The 20,136-nt window shown below is 42.7% G+C and overlaps 2 protein-coding genes across 4 annotated transcripts; one reads left to right on the top strand and one right to left on the bottom strand.

The window, feature by feature from the left end:
* On the top strand, positions 7,828-12,215 carry LOC110432997 (UDP-rhamnose/UDP-galactose transporter 6-like). Of its 3 annotated transcripts, none has more exons than XM_021454439.1 (6): positions 7,828-8,141; positions 8,389-8,523; positions 8,672-8,856; positions 8,968-9,168; positions 9,775-9,936; positions 11,493-12,215. In XM_021454439.1, exons 2-6 carry the CDS (start codon positions 8,394-8,396, stop codon positions 11,820-11,822), a joined length of 1,008 nt encoding a protein of 335 aa, XP_021310114.1. In that variant the 5' UTR covers positions 7,828-8,141; positions 8,389-8,393; the 3' UTR covers positions 11,823-12,215. The 3 variants fall into 3 exon arrangements, with proteins under 3 accessions (XP_021310114.1, XP_021310113.1, XP_021310112.1); XM_021454438.1 differs by having other exon boundaries at positions 8,277-8,523; XM_021454437.1 differs by lacking the exon at positions 7,828-8,141 and having other exon boundaries at positions 8,282-8,523; positions 8,672-9,168.
* LOC8058383 (zinc finger protein 1) lies at positions 16,062-17,421 on the bottom strand. Its single transcript, XM_002460902.2, has one exon. The coding sequence runs from the start codon at positions 17,219-17,221 to the stop codon at positions 16,502-16,504; it is 720 nt and encodes a 239-aa protein (XP_002460947.1). The 5' UTR covers positions 17,222-17,421; the 3' UTR covers positions 16,062-16,501.

Raw genomic sequence — 20,136 nt, 5'->3', positions numbered from 1 at the left:
AAGATCAAGACGAGGCTCGGCTCGACGGATCGGTTGTAAGTGTGAAGGGCAAGTCAGAGGCTTTTGAAGTGAGGGACCGTGTATGACGGTGAAGCTTGAGCAAGACTTAGCACCGATAGACCAACGCGACAATGAAGAGCAGGTGAGGTCAAGAACAATGAATTAATACAGTTATACGATGATGTGAAGTGGATCATATTATTTATGATATTATTGTTGCATGTGCTGTATCAACATCGGAGGAGATGGAATGGAATGCGCAAGACAAAGGTATAACCTAGAGCATTTCTATCTCACCGGTCATGAGTGTGTAGAGAAGTTTATGACTGGATTTGTGATAGCTGGTTGTACTACCAAAATGGGCAAACTTTTTTGCATATCGGTCATCTAGTGTCACTTGAGTAATCTAACTTTGCATACGTGTTAGGATCGAGTAGCGTGGAAAGTTGAGAGGCTAGCATTGACCCTTGAAAATGTCTTATGAAAATATGTGATATATTTGGTGGTAAGCACTTTTGAGCAAGGGTTGAAGAAGTGGCGAAGTCGCGCACCAGACCTAATTACACAGGCACTGGACGCTGAGCCACCGTCCGGGACATGCTGGATGGTTAGCGCATGTTGTCGGTGGATAATGTCAATAATTTATAATTAAATAAACATGAGAAATAGTATAATAGAATAAATCTACATAAGTCTAGGGTTTTAAACTAATAAATCCACAAGTTTTGATGAATTATTATTTTTGTGCAGGATTATTCTGAAAAACAATCGAGGATGATATATTCGTCAAATAAAACAATCAACTTATTCCGCAAAAATTATGATAAAATGCTCTAGAAGGATTAAAAAGACATCACACCAAAGTGGCCCCTGAAAGACTAAGTGGGCCCAGGCGGTCCCACCCTAGGTCCGCTGGCCTTTCCTTGTGTTGTCTTGCCTCCTGCTTCTAAAATCTTCCTCCACCGACCTCTAGGATGCATCTTCACCGTGTTTTAAGGTTGATTTGATTCAAAGGCTCACGTTGATCCCCCATAGCTATATAACGAGACCATAGCCCCTAACTCTGAAGACATAAGTCATTTGGAGATTATATATCGGGTTGATTTCTCTGTAGTCTTCTCTCCTTATATAAAACAAGTAAGGCCCATGTCACAATGGTTGTAAGGCCAATATCACTTGTGTAATTTTTGAAATGCAATGAGGTGCATGTTTTTTTGTTTATTAGTGAGTATGTGTCATTATCTATTCCTTAACTATGTGTCAATATGGAATTAATAGGAGAGTTTCAGTCTTTATAGTTCTCTTAGTTTCAGTAATTTTATTACCATCAATTATATTTTAGTCTAAGTTTTAATTGATTTATTTTTGTTGTTGTGGAGTTTAAAGTTCATGATTGTTATTAGTTTAGTTTTTAGTTTACTCGAGTTTTGTTTTAGTTTATTTTTTTAGTTTAAATTTAGGTTTCTAGTTCCTAGACTTTAGTTTCAGATTCATTTTAGTTATTAGTTCAGATTTAGTTCATTTTGTTATGTCATCTTAATTAGATATTCAGTCTAAGTTTTAGTTGTACCAAGGCAATCATCATTTCTATTTTTCAATATCTTAGTTCCAGTTTAAGTAACCCGGCCCTATCATGTTTCAGGTACTAAGTTTCAGTAACTTCATGCAGTAGATTGTTGCTTTTTTCCTTCCAAAAAACTTCCATCTCTTACTGCAATGTCATGCGCAATTTGGATTGACTAGAAATTAAAGTTCAGACCTGTTGTTTGTCAGAACCTACAAATGAGTTGTATAGGATGGGTTATTTTCTTTCTGTTTTGCAGCATTTTCCATGTCAGGATTCCTAAATGATGGTCAACTATGGAGTATCCATGTTACAACGGTTAAATTAAGTTTATTTTCCTATTTTCAATTTTAGTTCAGTTCAGGTCTAGTAGAGTCTATGTTAAGTTAAAGTCCAGGTTCGGTCTTGTAGAATCTAGGTTCAATTTAATCCCGCAACCTGCATTAGAGTTTCAGTGAACTTATTCCCATCGTAATTCAGGTACTAATTAGAAATAGCTGCATCTTGAGTGCTTTTATTCATTGAGTTTTTAGTTGGTTAATTTATTTGCAACTTGTTCATTGAGTTTCAGAAACTTTGTAGTAGTAGCTAGCTGAGTTGAGTGTGGTTTTCATTTTATTTGCAATGTCATTTTCATGATACAATAATCTAACTTTATAATGTTGCATCATTGCATGTTTGGCTGCTGTGTAACTGTCAGTTTCTTCTATTAGTCTCTTTTTAGCTTGAGCTGCGTGGATGCTTGGCCCGTTGGTGGATGGGTAGCTGGAGGTTAGTTTCATATCAAATGTTTGAATGGTCAGTAATTGAGCCTTTCAGTTTGAATGTTTTAGAATATGTTTGCCAACAATGACTTCTCCAAGCTACTATCCTTAACAATGTTCGAAGAGTGGAGATCATTCTTTCATCTCTGATAAGATGGGACTGCTCCACGTACTGAACGTGGAGGAGCATCAGGTTACTAGAGCAGATGGTGAAGCGGCTGCGTCGCCTCAAATTCCTCTCTGTCAGAAGGTGTGGAGATGTCAGACTCACTGTATGCAAGCTACCCAAGAGCATCGTCAAGATAAAGAAGCTGCAATACATTTGAGATGGCAGCATGGCTGAAATAAAAAAAAAGAAACCTATCGGCACCAGCAGGACATGGCTATACCAAAGCCGTCCATGCCGATGTGTAGGCAGTTGCTGGCTACACTACACGGACGGTGTCAACCTGTGTACTCTCTCTGTCACCGAAAAAAAGTGTCATTTTTAACTTTCAGATATCATGTTTGACTGTTCGTTTTATTTAAAAACTTTCTAAAGATGATATTTAGATAAAAAAATTGAACAAGACAGATTATCAAATAAGATATCTCAAAATAAAAAAACGATATTCTTTTTGGAACGAAGGGAGTAGGTAGCTGCTGGCTTGAGATGATCTAGGGCTTTTAAGTTGGCTTCTGTTTTTTTTCCATATATTGTCTTTTACCCATAAAAAATCATATATATATATATTATATATTATATATTATATATATATATATATATATATATATGTGTGTGTGTGTGTGTGTTTATTTGTTGTTCGTACTTATTGGTTCCATGTGCACGTGCCCCGTTCTGACTAGTTGAAAAAAATTGACTGAAACACAGACAGAAATTAGTCGATGTCGAGTAATCAAAATTGTTATATTTATAATATCAAATAAGTTCATTGAATTCATCATGAAATAAAATTTCGTACTATAACTATTTAGAACTAAAGTTTCTATGATACATTTTCTATAAACTTTAGACTTTAACAAAACCTAGAATTCTACTCCTACGTTCTTGCTAAGGCCTTGTTTAGTTTCAATATTTTTTTGCAAAATGCACACTATAACACTTTCGTTTATATTTGATAAATATTATTCAATTATAGACTAGCTACGCTCAAAAAAATCATCTCGCAAATTACAGACAAACTATATAATTAATTATTTTTTATCTATATTTAATGTTTCATACATGTACTGTAATATTCGATGTGATAGGAAATTAAAAAATTTTACATAATTTTTTAGGAACTAAACAACGCCTAACTCTCCTGTCATTTTCATTCTCGTTTCAGTTTACCCGAGGCCGAGAGATTGCATTCGCGTCGGACAATTTTCTTTGTTGACGCCTTTCCACTAATTTTTCACCCTATACTATCGAATGTTTAAACACATATATAAAACATTAATTCTAAGTAAAAAATAACTAATTATATAATTTACATAGAAACTGCGAGACAAATCTTTTAAATCTAATTAATCTACAATTAGTCATAATTATTATAGTAACACATGTACTAATGTTATATTAATTAGGCTTAATAAATTCATCTCGTGGTTTTTAAGCGAGTTATCTAATTAGTTTTTTAATTAGTATCTGAACATCTCTTTTTGATATTCTATGAAACATTCAATGTGACAGCTAAAAACTTTTCACCCATGAACTAAACAATGGAGAATCTCTAGTCATTTGCATCTTTTTCTAGTAACATCAGAGTTTCTCATTTCATCTTGCGCACATTGTAGAACCTAAGGAGTCAGAATAACTCTAACGCTGTGGCTAAAATTACTAGCCAAAAATTATAGTTTAATTATTTTATAAAATATAAAACTTTTTTTAAAAAAAGAGGTCTGTAACAACTTTGTTATTTCTCGTCTTGAGATAGCTAGCACCTATGACTGACTTTATATGGCCAAATAAAATCAAAAGATATTTAGTTTTGTATATTACAAAACCAGATAGCACATTGTTAGAGCATACTTTTTGTTATATAAATTTTAAAATAGTCGAACAATTAGAGTTGCTCTTATAGTAGTAAATGATAAGCGCTATCGTAAACAATGTTTTTATTTGACTTGGACAAATGAAATCGACACTCTAGGTGGAATGAACCGAGACTTGTGGGTAAACATGCATGTGACTTTAATAATAAGAAAGTAACGTGCAAAACTATTTAAGGTCTTATTTGGATGTAGTCAGATTCACATCAGTACACATATGTTTTTATCTATTAAATAAAATAATAATATATGTAGACGGATAGAACAATAGAGAATGTCTAGGCACGCTAAAGCTCTAGGCAGGTCACCTATAGATACCATCTAGGCCTTGTTTAGTTTCTAAAAAATTTTGCAAAATTTTTTAGATTTTCCGTCACATTAAATCTTTAGACGCTTGCATGAAGTATTAAATATAGACGAAAATAAAAACTAATTGCACAGTTTGGTCGGAATTGACGAGACGAATCTTTTGAACCTAGTTAGTTCATGATTGAACAATATTTGTCAAATACAAATAAATATGTTACTATTCCTATTTTGCAATTTTTTTTGGAACTAAACAAGGCCCTAGCATTTTTAGGGTTAATTTGATACATACCATTTAAAGTATTGCGGTTTAGAAAATATAAAATTATTGTTTATAACACTAAAACATACCAATATAATTCTACATATTTTAAAATATACCACTGTATCTATCCCTACTACTAAATTGTGAAAATTTCAGTCTACCAAATTTTTTTTCTGCCGCTCACATCGGTCACGCCGATCTTCTGTCGCTCGGAATAACGTCCGTCTATTTGAAGTCCACAGACCTGCCGAAGTCTAAATCGTTCTCAACATGGGAATCCAACAATCGGATGCCCAAATAAAGTAATTGGGAAAATCAAATCTACACCCACCTCCACCTTAGCGATGGAGTCCTCGACGTGGATGGAGGAGGTGTGGCGGTGGCGTGGGAAGGATGCAGACAAGTGCGAGTGCTAGGGGCGGGGCATGGCTGGGTGCGACAACGAGGAGGCCGGCTTGCCCCCTCTAGGCGCTGCACCAGGTGGAGGCTTCCTCTGTGCGCACATAGATCCAGTCCTCCCTAAGTGAATCGGCGTTGCTTGGCTTGTGGACATCAGAGTCGGCGCTACCTGCCTTGATTACTTGGCCGAGGCTTCCACCACGGTTACGCTTGCGGATTCCGTGGCCCTCGGCCTTGAGTACACCCTCGCCAAGTCGCCATGGGGCTCCATTACAGCGCCCCTAATAGCACACATCTTGCCAGCATGAGGCATCCGACGGCTACGGCGATGGATCCCAGTCCCTCTCGCCATGCACACATAGGGGAACTGCTCTGGTTATTAGGAAGCAGAAGGATCGAGCTCTCCTGCTGTACGGGATGTGAGCTGGGTGGGGAAGGGAAGATGAACGAGTGGATGGTGCGGCGGAGGAGATGCGGATGCAAACGACTGGACCGCAGGAGTGCAGGACTGGTCACGGGCGCTTCTTGATGGATGCAGGTGGGAGGTGGCTCCGTTGATTTTTTTTTGTCTTTTTCTATGAGGCCTTGTTTATTTAAATTTTTTTTGCAAAATGTGAACAGTACCATTTTTGTTTATATTTGATAAATATTATCCAATCATAGCCTCAAAAAATTCGTCTCGCAAATTTCATATAAACTGTGTAATCAGTTATCTTTTTTACCTATATTTAATGCTTCATGCACGAGCTGCGAAATTCAATGTGATAGAGAGACTGAAAAATTTTGCAATTTTTTTTGGGAACTAAGGCTTTGTTTCGTTGGCAAAAATTTGAGATTTTGGGTACTGTAGCACTTTTGTTTCTTTGTAGCAAATATTGTATAATCATAGACTAATTAGGTCAAAAGATTCATCTCGCGATTTACAGGCAAACTGTGTAATTAGTTTTTGTTTTCATCTAAATTTAATTCTCCATGCATATGCCGCAAGATTCAATGTGACGGAGAATCTTCAAATTTTTTTCAACTAAACAAGGCCTAAGTTCTTTGGCCCCGCACACAAACAAGGTCTTGTTTAGTTGCAACAAAATTTGCAAAATGGGCACCGTAGTATTTTCGTTTTTATTTGATAAATATTGTCTAACATGGACTAACTAGGCTCAAAAGATTTGTTTCATAAATTACATGTGAATTGTATAATTAGTTAATTTTTTATCTATATTTAATGCTCTATGTATGTGCCGCAAGATTTGATGTGATGAGGAATCTGAAAAATTTCGTAAATTTTTTTGGGAAAATAGGATGAATCACAGGCGCTTCTAGGAGGCTCCGTTGTTTTTTTTTCGTTCTCGGACCCACACGAACTAGCAATGCGTTGTGTCCACAGTAGCCTATAAGACCTATATGACACATATTATGGGAAACTTTTTAAATCCTAGATGTATTTTTATTTATGGGACAGTTCGAGACTTTATGACCACATGAGATCCAAACAAGAAAGTCATGACAACGAACTGGAAAATTCCCATGACCTGACCATGTTGCACCGTGTGGTATTATTGTTAAAATGTTAATGGTATTTGCCATTCTGGAGAAAAATAAATCATATTATTTTATCACAATTAATTTTTTGTCGGTTGTTTGGATAATTAAGGATGAAAAAAACAAAAGGTAAAAGAGAAAAAAAGAGCAATACATACATTTAATCATTTTGATGAGATAGGAGAAGTTGTTTTGCTAAACATTTTTCTAATGAGACAAACTGAAGCCATAAAAAGCTGCTCTATGATAAAAATATACAATTAAAGCTGTTTTAGCCAGAACTAGAGCCCTACCAAATAAACCCTAGGGCTTAAATCAACTTCTCAACGGTTTTGTTCATGAACGGAAGAAGCTTCGTCATCTAATGTAGATCAGCGGCTGAGGGAGCTTACGGCTCAGATAGGCCAACAGGTTTGGAAGACCCAAACGGGCTTTCCCAGCCTATATCCAGGTTACGTTTCTAACTATTTTGTCTGTCTTTAGCTAGACCAAATAGGCTTTTGTTTTTATACATTTTTCAATTAGCTCTCATTTTTCTATAAAAAAATTACCTGTCATTTTAAATTATGCAATGTTTAAATTATAAGTATATTATCATGAATTAGGCCGATCTTAATTTTCATGTAAAAATAAATAGAGACCATAAGAGAGATTATATATTGTTGGTCACGTGAAAGCGTTACAAGGCTAAGAAGGAATAAGAATTGAGAGAGAAACATGAAAGAGCGTTGATGTGATCAAGACTGATGATGCTAGGCTTTGGTGAAAAAATATACTAATAATGTTTTAGTTCCACATCTAGCCAAAATATAAAATCTAATTAGAAATCATAAGTTTCGCTCCGTTGCAACGCACGGACATTTTTACTAGTTTATAATAATTTTTAAACTAAATTGCCTGCTTCTTCTTCCTCTTCTGCATCTCTTCCGTTCTACGGCGACACGCTGACCGGCGTTACCCGCACATGTGACGTTGGCCTTAGGAAGCCGAGAGAGAGAGGTAAGCTGGACTAAATTACCCTTGCCCGCACGCCCCTTGGCCCGCCGCCTGGACTCGTCTCGCCCGCGGCGGATCTCCTCCATCCGCTCGCCGCGCCGCAACCCGGAGAAGAGACTGCGCTCGGTCGAGCACCACCTGGGGCACAGCGTCCTCGCGACCATCTCCGGCACGGCGTCCTCCCTCTGCAGCCCCGGTGTCCCTGCGACCGTCGCTGCTGTCCTACTTCGCCACTGGCCACTTTGCCCGGCGACGAGCACCACCAGGACACTAGGTATTCCTTCCCCTTGGTCCTCCCTTCCTGCTATGCGAAACCGTGCGCCCAAACCTTAACGTAATTCATAGGTAAAAAAATCGTGCGCCCAAACCCTAACATACTATTTGTAATCCGATCTGAATCTAATTACAGGTGTATATGCATGTATATGCCTACTAACTTCGATTGCTTTGCAAAAATTATTGGGTGTACATGTGTACACCCATGTCCTTTACTGGGCCTGCCCCTGACTCTACATGTCAAGAGACTATGGCGCCAGGAAGCAAGGCGGAGAGGAAAGCAGCTTTAGATGCTGGAGCATGGATGTTCAATGTTGTCACATCTGTTGGTATCATCATGGTCAACAAAGCCTTAATGGCCACGCATGGTTTTAGTTTTGGTAAGAGCTTGTCTAGTCTTCATTCCTAGTCGCACATCATGCCTTATTTACACGAATTGTCATTTCTGTATAAAACTAAACTATGATTGTGCAGAAAACCAGTCTGACTGCCCTGTGCTAATTTGTTCACTACTGTTTGCTTCTACAGCTACAACATTGACTGGACTTCATTTTGCAATGACGACCTTGATGACATTAGTAATGAAATGGCTAGGATATATTCAGCCTTCCTATTTACCATTACCAGAACTAGTAAAATTTGCCTTTTTTGCGAACCTGTCGATTGTTGGGATGAATGTAAGTTTGATGTGGAACTCCGTTGGATTCTATCAGGTGAGGACAGAAACTTTAGTATTCTATTTGATAGAAGACAGAAGCTTTGGTATTCTACAAGTATATTGGAGTGAAATGTATATACATTGTGTGTCTTGCCTTTTTTTTCAGATTGCAAAGTTGTGTATCATTCCAGTCTTGTGCATTCTGGAAATCATATTCGACAAAGTTCGTTACTCAAGAGATACAAAGCTCAGTATAGTGCTTGTCCTAGTAGGTGTTGCTGTATGTACAGTAACTGATGTTAGTGTGAACTCTCAAGGGTTATTAGCTGCAGTAATAGCTGTTTGGAGCACAGCACTACAACAACATGTGAGTATTGTTGATATTAAAACTTGTCCTTTGTTGTTCATATATCTGTATATGACACCTTTTCCTAATTGGAGCTATCCTTCTTTAGCACCTATTTTTATAGCTTGGCTTCTATTTTAGAAGTTACCGGTTATAAAATTTCCAATAAAAGTACCTTGCACAGAATTTTAGTAACTTTCTGGTGAGTATCCTGAAATCCAAAGCTCCTCTTTGTTTTGGTGGACTTGGCGCATTTGTAGAGCCTGTCCAGTTGTTGCCTGAGGTCCTGAGTTAGAAGTTTGAACCAGCCTTGCAAAATTATGCAAGGGTCGGCTTTCTAGAAATTCCATTCCCCAGACCACACTTTTTTTTACCACACCAGACCACACCTTGTGTGGGAGGTCTCAACATCGGGCACCCCCCCCACCCCCCTCCCTTTTTTTCCCCTGAAAGCAAAAGAATCCAGTACTCTGCTGCTGCTTTGATTACTCCAGTTCAAAGAGAAGTTTGGTAATACACTAATAGCTAAACAAACTCTGAGCCCCCCCTCTCTCTCTCACTTTTCACGATAGCCTTATAGGTTATATCATCACTTTGTTTTATTTGATTTCCTCTTCTTTGCTGCAGTATGTTCACCACCTTCAATGGAAGTACTCGCTTGGTTCATTCAACCTCTTAGGCCATACTGCTCCAGCCCAAGCAGCATCATTGTTAGTATTGGGCCCTTTTGTGGACTTCTGGTTGACCAACAAAAGAGTTGATGCTTTTAACTACACATCAATAGTTACGGTATGTGATACTTATTCTGAATCATTTATGCTGATGTCTTTGGCAAAATCGTCATGAGGAAGAGGAACCCATCTGTTTCATTCAAGCTAGTTTGACACTGTATATCTTGTGTTTTCGTTTTTGACGTTTTGGTCATTAACATAGTCCAGATGTGCATGCTTGACTATAACTTGCATCGCTATGCTTATAATGTTATCATTCCATGTGTCCCTTCTAAATTATTTTTGACTGAATGTGTCCCAAAAGCATCACTTTCTTTTTGTGATTAGAGGGAGCAAGCATATTTTTTCTTTAGGAGTATAGCAAAGCACACATTTATGCTCTGGGTTTGGTCTGAACACTAAGTAGTTCTGACATAGGGGTTGCTGCAATATTGAAGATGACCTGGAACCTTGTTTTATCCAAATTATATTCAGGGTGTTTGATGCTGAGAGTAGTCTAGTTCAGTAGTGTAGCCACTACAGGGGGCAAAGAACAGCTACCCTGGATAGACCTATGCCGATTCCCAGTTACCTCTATGTATTCCAGCAGCTCTGCACTTAGCCATTCAGCAGCAGCTGCACCATGGATAAGACCTTGCGCCTGATACGTAATGCAGCAATCCCTCATTCTTTCATGAGCCAGCTGCAAAGCGTTTCTAAGGCTCGTTGGTCTAGCATCTCTGGCCCAATAGCCAACAACCTAACAAAGCCACTGCTTTAGCTCAGTTCACTACTTCACTGAGTTGCATGGCATGGGTGAGCAAGGCAGCAAACAGCAGTCAGTTTACTGGCCAATTGTCCCTTTTAGCCTTGGCACATGCTACTTTTGAATCTTTATGAACATCTCTTTATTTTACCCAAAATATTGTTTCCATGTTTTGGATGCATAGAAACTTCAAATGTCTCATTGTTGCACGTATTATGGAGCTGTTAGACTTCAATTGTCTTGTACCCTAGTTTTTAGATAAAACATGGTAATTTGGATATTTGTACATGGTTACATTAGTAATTATTTTGGTGTTCGGTAATTACATATATTTTTTGTTTAAAGTTCCCCCTGGGTATAGTGAAATCCTGGCTGTGCCACTGGTTTAGTTTGGACTTCAGAAACAGCATATTGCTTCATATTGAACATGTAGGATGAAATATTCTGCTCAATCCATCCCAAATTGTAAGTCGTTTGACTTTTTTAATATCAAGTTTGACCACTCGTCTTATTCAAAGTTTTGTACAAAATATCACTTTTTTTTTATTGTGTATTGGTTTATTAATAAAAGTTCTTCAAGAATGACTTAAAATTTGACTATATTTGCACAAATTTTTTGAATAAGACGAGTGGTCAAACTTGGGGTAAAAAAGTCAAACGACTTACAATTTGGGATGGAGGGAGTAGTTTTTAACTTCTACAGTATCTATTTATAAACTATTGACACAAACCACTGAGATGATCCTACATCTACGGTATATGGTTTAAATCATGATAGTTCATTTGCTTGATGTTATAAATTTTCATTCTTTGGCACAAGCTTGACCAGCCTGGGCTTATTATTTTCTTATCAATGTTTTCCTTTTCAGTTCTTTATTGTGTTGTCATGCATAATTGCGGTTGGGACCAACCTAAGCCAATTCATATGCATTGGAAGATTCACGGCCGTCTCATTCCAAGTTCTAGGCCACATGAAGACGGTTCTTGTGTTGACATTGGGGTTCCTTTTCTTTGGGAAAGAGGGACTCAATTTCCATGTCGCCCTTGGCATGCTTCTGGCTGTGATCGGCATGATCTGGTATGGGAATGCATCGTCGAAACCTGGGGGCAAAGAGCGCCAGGTTTACTCCACACCGAGTGAGAAAACTCAGAAGCATGGGGTACTGTCATCGCAATCTGAGCTCGACCAGAAGGTCTGAAATAAAGATGGGGACGGTGCTCCAAACGGGTACCCGCGGTTTTTCTCTAGTGTAACTTAATGAACTAAATGGGAAAAAATGAGGGAGAAAATTGTATATTTAGTTCATTTAGTAGAACCGCGCGGGTATCCATTTGGAGGGCCATCCCCATTTTAGTCTGAAATGAGACACGCAAAGGCATCCAGCGCTTGTTGAGCATTGATCAACATGATTTTATTTTTAATACTTTTTTTGAGGGAGATGTTTCTATAGAATTGTAGGCCATAGCAGAAAGAGTGTACCTGGGCAAAAAGCCCATGACTTTACGTTTCCAGCGAGTATGTCAATCTAAGCTGGTAGATACTTGATAGTTATTCAGCGCATTCCGCTTTTGGCACCTGCGCCAGAGCTTATCAGCTAAATCTGCTAGCCATTTAGCAGTATTTTTTTTTCTTACAACAAATCAGCGAAGAGTACTTTATGACTTATTAGCCAAACGAACAAGGCCGATACAAGAACAATTTCGTTATAGTAACATTCTTAGTATAGATTGAAAATCTCCAAAGGTATCTTATCACGTTCGTTCCTATATCGGTTTGTGAACATGTCTACCAAGTGTCAGACAACCACGAGGTGCTGATAGACGTGTTCTGCCGCAGCCCGCGTAAAGCAGTCTGGCGCATGCGCTCTACCGGCTCGATTCGCCGGCTGCTTCCTGAGTCGTGTCGGCCGCGTTTCTCTGTCTGGCCGTCTGGGGGTCTGCACTGTTGACCCCGGCTTCTGTCATCACCGTTGGGATGCAATTCTATCCCTTAGAGTTTGACCAATTTATACAAAAAGATTCTTATCATATTAAATATGTATCATTGAATTCCTATATAATATATTTTCAGAACGTTGACTTTTTGAAGTCATAATATCGATATTATTTAACTTCTACTCCTTCTGTTTCCAAACAAATCAACTTCTAGAGTTGTCTTAGTCAAAAGTTGTAATGACCATATGAAAGAATAAAAACATATTACATATATGACACCAAATAAGTAGATTGTGAAATTTTGTGCTATAAATATTACTGTTCTTTCCTATAGTTTCAGTCCGACCTAAAATAATTAACTTATGGCAATTTAAAAAAGTTGATTTATTTGGGGATATAACTTAGTCAAATTTAAGATAGTTTAAATTAAATCAATCCTAAAACGACATCCTTTCAAAGGTGGATGTAGTACCACGGTAGATCTGAATGGATGAACGTTGCATGAAACTATTGGAAACACCTCTGAAACTGCATACTTCATGCACTCGACAACTGTGAAGATCTAAATGAAAGCCATTGTCATCCAGAAATGTGCCATTGATTTGCCAAATGAAATATATGCAAGCGGTGGACACCGTGGGGCTTGTTCGGTTAATACTCCCCTCCCTAAGGGGATTGGAGGAGATGTGGAGGATTTTTGACTTTGTTAGGGATTTGATCACATTAGGCCTTGTTTGGATGTAGTCGGTTTCACATTAATTCACATGTGTTGGGGTGGGTTGGAGTGGAACTTGAACTAAGTTCCACCCCAATTCACTCCAACACATGTGGATCAACAACACCCAAACAAGGCCTTAGGTGATCCTCTACAAGTGACCTCCTCTGAGGAGGGCGTGTGTTAACTGAACAAGCCCTTTTCAATCTCCCTCCATTCCCTACCAAACTGAACAAGCCCAATCTTTTTCAATCTCCCTCCAATCCATATCAAACCGAACAAGCCCTCAGCCAAAAAAAAAATGATGTCTAAAACTACATGTTCTTGTGTTAGCTGATTTCACTAACCAGTATCAGTGTATTTGTTCCTCACATGGCAACGCAGGTGCGGAAGTCTTGTGTTAACTTGTGAAGGCCATTGTTACAAACATTGGCAAAAAAATCGAATTCACATAAGCCACCCTATGGCCACTTTCTCGCTTATTCTCTCCCGTCACTTTGTTTGTCTTGTAGGAGAGTAAGGCCTTGTTTAGATGTGAAAACTTTTTTGATTTTGCTACTGTAGCACTTTCGTTTGTTTGTGGCAAATATTGTCGAATCATGGACTAACTAGGATCAAAAGATTCGTCTCATGATTTACAGACAAACTGTATAATTAGTTTTTATTTTCATCTATATTTAGTGTTTTATGCATGTGCCGCAAGATTCGATGTGACGGAAAATTTTGAAAACTTTTTGGTTTTGAGGTGAACTAAACAGTAAGTGACACCAGTATCACACCACGTGTGTACGCACGTATCACGCGAGAACGTTTTCCTTGTTAAGAAAAAAAAAAGAAAACTCCCTAGCGACAGGATTGTTGACTCATATATGGAAGTTACTTGCTTTACTTTTGTATAAATTTGTAGATAAATTATAAATATCAAGTGAGAGTCCTAAATTTTTGCATCTCTTCGTTTACTAAAACCAGAGTTTCCTCTACGCGCATTGTGCGGAGGCCTCATGGGTTAGGCCGGCTAGTAATGCAAAGCATGTACGGCGACTGATATTTTGTTTGGCTTCAGCTTGACACAGATGAATGAATTCGACACCTGCGGATGGAACGAAAGGAAACGAAACTTCCAGGTAGCACGCGGCATTGCCATTAACAAAGCAGACATTTATCTTCGTCGTAGCCATCCATATGCCCATATATATACATACTTTCTGAAAGGTTGTGACTACACACTCAACGAAAATTCCTTTATATATATCCCAGTGATGCGCTGCTAGACCATTTCAACTTGTCTAGACGATTGAAATAGTAGCATGGGACTTCACATAAACGAAAAGAAGCTCGCAGGAGAAGTCACTGGCTGGCCGTCACCAGGCCGGTGGACGGTGGTGAGAGTGACTCGTCAGCGTCACTCCCTCACCCGTCAAAATAAACAGCCCAGCCAGAAAGCCCAGGAGGCACGCTTGCGGGTAGCGGCGCGGTGCCCGTGGTTCGGGTTCGACCAATCACCATCCGGACGACACTTTGCACAGTGTTGCTGCACCCGGTAGCTAGCGGTTCCACGCGTCTGGGGGATGGATTGCTGCCGTGCTGGCCCGTCTTCTAGAGCCCAGGTGCAAGCATTCCGTGGGCCATCATCATGGCCCAGCATGGCTGCGTCGTCGGTCCATCGCGACAACGACGCCTCCCCGTCACGTACCACCATCTCATCTCAGACAAAGCAGAGGGCGCCACTGCTTTACCCTCTGTTTTCGCCATGCTAACCACTGCAGCTTCAAATGACGCTCTACTTGGTTTCTCTTTTTTTTGGGCTTTCCTAGCTCGATCACTTACCCAGACCGTGTTCAGTGTGCACTGAAGACGTACTACATGCATAGCCCAAAACCGCAGCGCAGTTCATTTTACACACGGGTGTTTGCAAGATCGGCTAGCCACTGCCCACTGACGCTTGGTCAGAGCATGTGTGCATGGAACTCGGTCTCCGTGGTGCCACGCGATGGACATGCGCTTGCTAGAAGCTTCCAGCTGCGTGCAACAAGGAGGTGGCCAGTTGGAATCATCGACCTATCATGCACGACTCAAATCTGAAACGACCTATACATGGGCAGTTGAGGACTACCACTATTAGCAGTAGCTTTCACAAAAGGCCGCCATTGTTAGAGCCTAGAACTAGAAGCGCATGCATGCATCAGGAGCGATCGAGCGAGATTATATTACTTGAGCTAATCTTTCCTCGATCGAACTGATCGGTTAACATGTACGGCGGCGTTGATGTCGGCCGTACGTAGCTTGAGAGAGAGAGAGAGAGAGAGAGAGAGAGAGAGAGAGAGAGAGAGAGAGAGAGAGAGAGAGAGACCGACCGACTGACCAAGCATTAGCAAGCGTGGCGTGGCGCTGCACGTCTGATGGCGAGTGGAGCCCCTAACCTCTCTCTCCAAAGCCATTCCAGCAGGTCAGGTCAAAGCTGCGTCGTCCATGCATGTCGCTATCCACATGAGCAGCCTGCACGATTTCTTTAGCGCACACATGTAGTACATACACGACTTGCACCTTGCAGCTTCGCGGCGGTGTGGTGGACGGCTGTGGCCGCTAATGGAATAGTGGCAGCTAAGACTGAGATCGCACACAATCGACTTAATCCCATTTATTCGCACACCGTACCAAGGATATCTCTGTACATTTATATATATATAAATCATATTAGCTCTGATCTAGCTGTATGACTGTATCATCACTGTCGACGTACGACTACGCTACCACAATCAGTGTTTCTTCATTCACTTTCACACTGAAATTGAAAAAGGCAAGCAGAAGTTTCCTTGCATGTATAATTGTATATATATCTGGACTTTGACCACCAGGATTTACAGGTAATTAAGTGCTATGTATAGATAGCTACATCGCAGCCGTTCTTCTGTTCTTAATCCGGCGTCTCTGCGTCGCAAAATATGGACAGATGAATAGCACCGGAGCCACGAAAATCAGCTCCCTCTCGAAAAAGTCTGAACTGAGAGAAAAAGGTGTAGTATACCACCGAACGAACGAACCGACGCAGCTGTGCTTGTGCTTATCACATCGATCGAGAGCAAGCGCAGCCGACGTCACGCAACGCAACCGAAATTAACAAAGCAATCAACCAACCAACCAAATAACTTCTACCACCATCAAAACCTAGACCGCCATCCAACTCCCCCGCCGCCGGCGCCGCCGTAGTTGGAACGACCGATGGATGGATCAGACCACGAGCAGCATCGTCGTCGTCCGTGCCCGCTTGGCCTCCGGCGGCGCGCCGTCGGCCGGCAGGTTGAGGTCGAAGTCCCGCAGCACGGCGGTCGTCGCCGCCGCGGCTGCGCTGGCCTTGTTGGCCTTGGTGACCGCGTCCTTGTCCTTGTCCTTGGCACCGTCGCCGACGCCGCCCTCGTAGTGCAGCCGCTTGTGCCCGCCCAGCGCCTGCCCCGACGGGAACGTGCGGAGGCAGAGCGAGCACTGGTGCACCTTCTCCTTCTCCTTCTCCTCCGCGTGCGCGGCGCCGCCGGAACCGGACGACGCCTCGTCGCCTGGCGGCGGGGTAGGCGGCGTGGGCGGCTTCCGGTGGCTCGTCTTGTGCCCGCCGAGCGCCTGGTACGACGGGTACACCTTGCCGCACACGGAGCACTCGTACCCGTGCTGATGATGGTGCTGGGTCGTCTTCGCCACCGTAGGCGCCGCGCCGCCCCCGACGTCGGTTGCGTCGTCGCCGCGGAGGCCGCGGGAGAGCATCAGGAGGCAGAGCGCGAGGTACTCCTGCTCGGACTGGTCGTGGTCGCCTCCTCCGCTGCCGCCGTCGCTGGCGGGGCTCCCGGCGCGGCGCTTGGACCGCCTCCCGCCGCGCGCCCACGAGTCGATCCTCGGCGGCGACGGCGGCGGCACCGGCGGCTTGCTGCTGGACACGTCGATGGCCGCGTCGAGCGCCATGGCGACTGGCGAGGCCGATGGATGGATGGATGGATGGATCGATCTCCCGTGGATGGCAGAGTTGACCAGGAGGCAGGGAGCGCAGACGACGGAGAGAGCTGGAGAGGTGGACAAGTAGGAGAGTGGTGGGTGTGTGTGTGTGTGTGTGTGTGTGTGACTGAGAGCGTGGCGTGATGGAGGCGTGGGTGGGCTCGGTGCCGGTGACCGAATATATAGCTGCGCGCGGGCGGCCTGCGGGGGAAGGAAGGGGGGCAGCTAGCGTAGCGTAGTGGTGTGCTGTGTGTGGTGGGGTGCGGGGAGTGAGTGGTGCGGCGCGCGCGGGGCGGAGGCGGAGTCGCGGAGGGAGACCGGACTGGGCCGGGCGCAGCCGCGCGTGTTCGAGTCGGCGGCGGAAACCTGGCGGGCGCGGGCCCCAGTTGCTCACGGCTGCGTTGCAGCCCAAGCAGGGTGACATGTGTCAGAGTGCGTGACGGAGAGTGACTTGGTTGTCAAGGCAGCGCGCGGCGTCCCCGGCCCGGACACGTGATCCGACGGCTCACGGAGTCGCCGGGTTCCGGATTCTGCGATCCTGCGCCGTCCGTTCCGGCTTGGTGCGGACGAGGGTAAAAAAAGGACTACGGCAGGCATAGCATAGATGCTTTTGTTCCTGCGACGGACACGCTTGGCACGCGTGTGGGTGGGGACGGTGTATTATCTTTTGGCTTCGAGAAAATATTAATGACGCAGCGTATCCGTTTCTGGTTTAATTTCTCAGGGAGAGAAAGGCACCGCACCATGGATATCGATCGGACTAGCTACTTCTTGCGAGCTGATTTGTTCCGGAGCGCGGCATGATATGCACCGAGCAGCAGCAAACCGCCGGGCGCCACCCCTGACACGGCACGGCTGACACAGTGACACGCACGGCACAAGAAGAGAAAAAGAAAATTCTGTGTGACACCGCCGCACAATGCATCGCGTACGTGTAACCGCTTGCAGTCCTGCGTGCTCTAGAGGTCACACCAGCCAAGGCGATTCGCGTGATTTACAGGTCCTATTAGCGGTTTTCTCGCGTGGTTAATTGGCCGATCCGCGTGATCTAGAGAGATAGATCGGTGGCGTCACGCGATTATACTGTGTCGCATAGATAGGCTGTGTGTGTGACGGTGTCATATAGAACTTTTTCATGGTACAAAGGTCAAAGAGTGATCACTAGCAGCGCTACGCGTCTGCACTAATAAGCGCTTATTTATTATTCTGGATTTCTGGTTGAATTATTTCTTGGAATAGCATGTATGCAAGAGCTGTAAATTTTATCTCGTCCTAGCCTGTAGCCATGCATATATGTCATTTGTATCAGAGAGGACAAAGGAATACTTACAATTGCAAACAGATGTACAGCTTCATTATTCTTCAATGAGATGAGATCAGATGCGCGTGCATAGAGTGATAGTAGTACTACTAGCTAGTACAGTACTAATAGAGAGTTATCCCTATAGGTCTATACCACCTAATAATAAACGATAGTGGACATATGCGGCAACTGACTAAACACCTTTAGAGAGCGGCTAAGATACATTATTGCAGCTACTACTATTCCAGAAAAGCACTTTTAAAAACTTTTTATTAAGGAGGACATGAGAGAGCCCTGGACAACAACACGTCGGGCCGCCCGGCCGGCCGGCGCACGTACGTGGAGCTTCATGAGGTCCCTGATCTTTGGGACTTCGGGGTCCATCCAAATAAACCTAGCTACACGTACGTACATGTGAAGCTGACTGAGACTTAAGCTCTCTCGTGCAGTGCAGTGCAGACACTACTAGCAGCTTAGCTCGATCGATGAGCAGCCAACATTTGTCATCGTCGTAGCTCATCAATCACACAGTCGTCAATGTCGCTCTAGCTTGCGCTGCAGGCTCAATCAATAATTCCCCGTGACCATTGCATGCGATCCGTCCAATCCTGTGCATGCGCGTATATACGTGTTGCCTCCACGAGACCATGCGTTGTCAGGGCACACCCGGCACGCCCAAGCGGCGCGCGCGCGAGGCGGCAAAGCCTGGGAAGGGGCACGCACCGATCGAGACGTACGGCGAGGACGGAGGCGCATGCAGGTGGCCAGACGTCTACCTGCCACGCGGCCAACGCCCAGCGCGGACGGCGCGAGCGGCACCGGATAGAGCTAGCGATCGTCGATCGAGCTAGGAGTATAGCTATAGCCGGCCGGCGCGCGGTGATCAACTGCCGGGACAGCGACAGAAGCCACGGCCACGGAATACTCCATGCAGGTGGTGCATCATCAGTGTGTGTGCATGATGGGCCGCAGAGGAGGCACGTGATTGGACGGGGACACTCAGGGATGAGACACTTCACCTGCCACGAGAGCCTTCCCAGCGGCCGCCCCTGACCGAGCTCCACGTACGGCTGGTGGGTTCCCGGCCGGTGGCGACTGGCGAGTAGTGGAAACTCTGTACAGACAGAATTAATAATACATAAACTTCAACATATAATATCCAAAAATACATTTAATTTCAATCGTCTGAAAAGAATTCAGGATTCTTTCAAGTTTTCTCATCTTTTATCTATTTGAGCGATTGAAACATCTACTGGTTAATTTAACCTGAGAACTCGATCGAATAGATGACGTAGTAAAGAACCTAATCGGCGAGTTATACACTTAGCTTGCTTCTAAGATACTCTTCCTATTCCAAATTATAAGAAGTTTGATTACTCGTTTTATTAAAAAAATTATGTAAACATAACTAAATTTAAGTCATTTTTAAAGAATTTTTATTAATAAATCAAGTAGCTAATAAAATAATATTTTGCACAATTTTGAATAAAGACAAAATGGTGTCAAAAAAAATCAAATGTCTTGTAATTTAGGATGAATTGAGTAGTAGAACTTATGAAGTGTATGATTTGTACAATTAACC

Source organism: Sorghum bicolor, chromosome 2 (genome assembly GCF_000003195.3).
Source record: "Sorghum bicolor cultivar BTx623 chromosome 2, Sorghum_bicolor_NCBIv3, whole genome shotgun sequence".
In the NCBI taxonomy this organism is placed as follows: domain Eukaryota; kingdom Viridiplantae; phylum Streptophyta; class Magnoliopsida; order Poales; family Poaceae; genus Sorghum; species Sorghum bicolor.
Note: the sequence above shows the minus strand (reverse complement) of the source record. Positions and strands in the feature narration are given on the sequence as shown.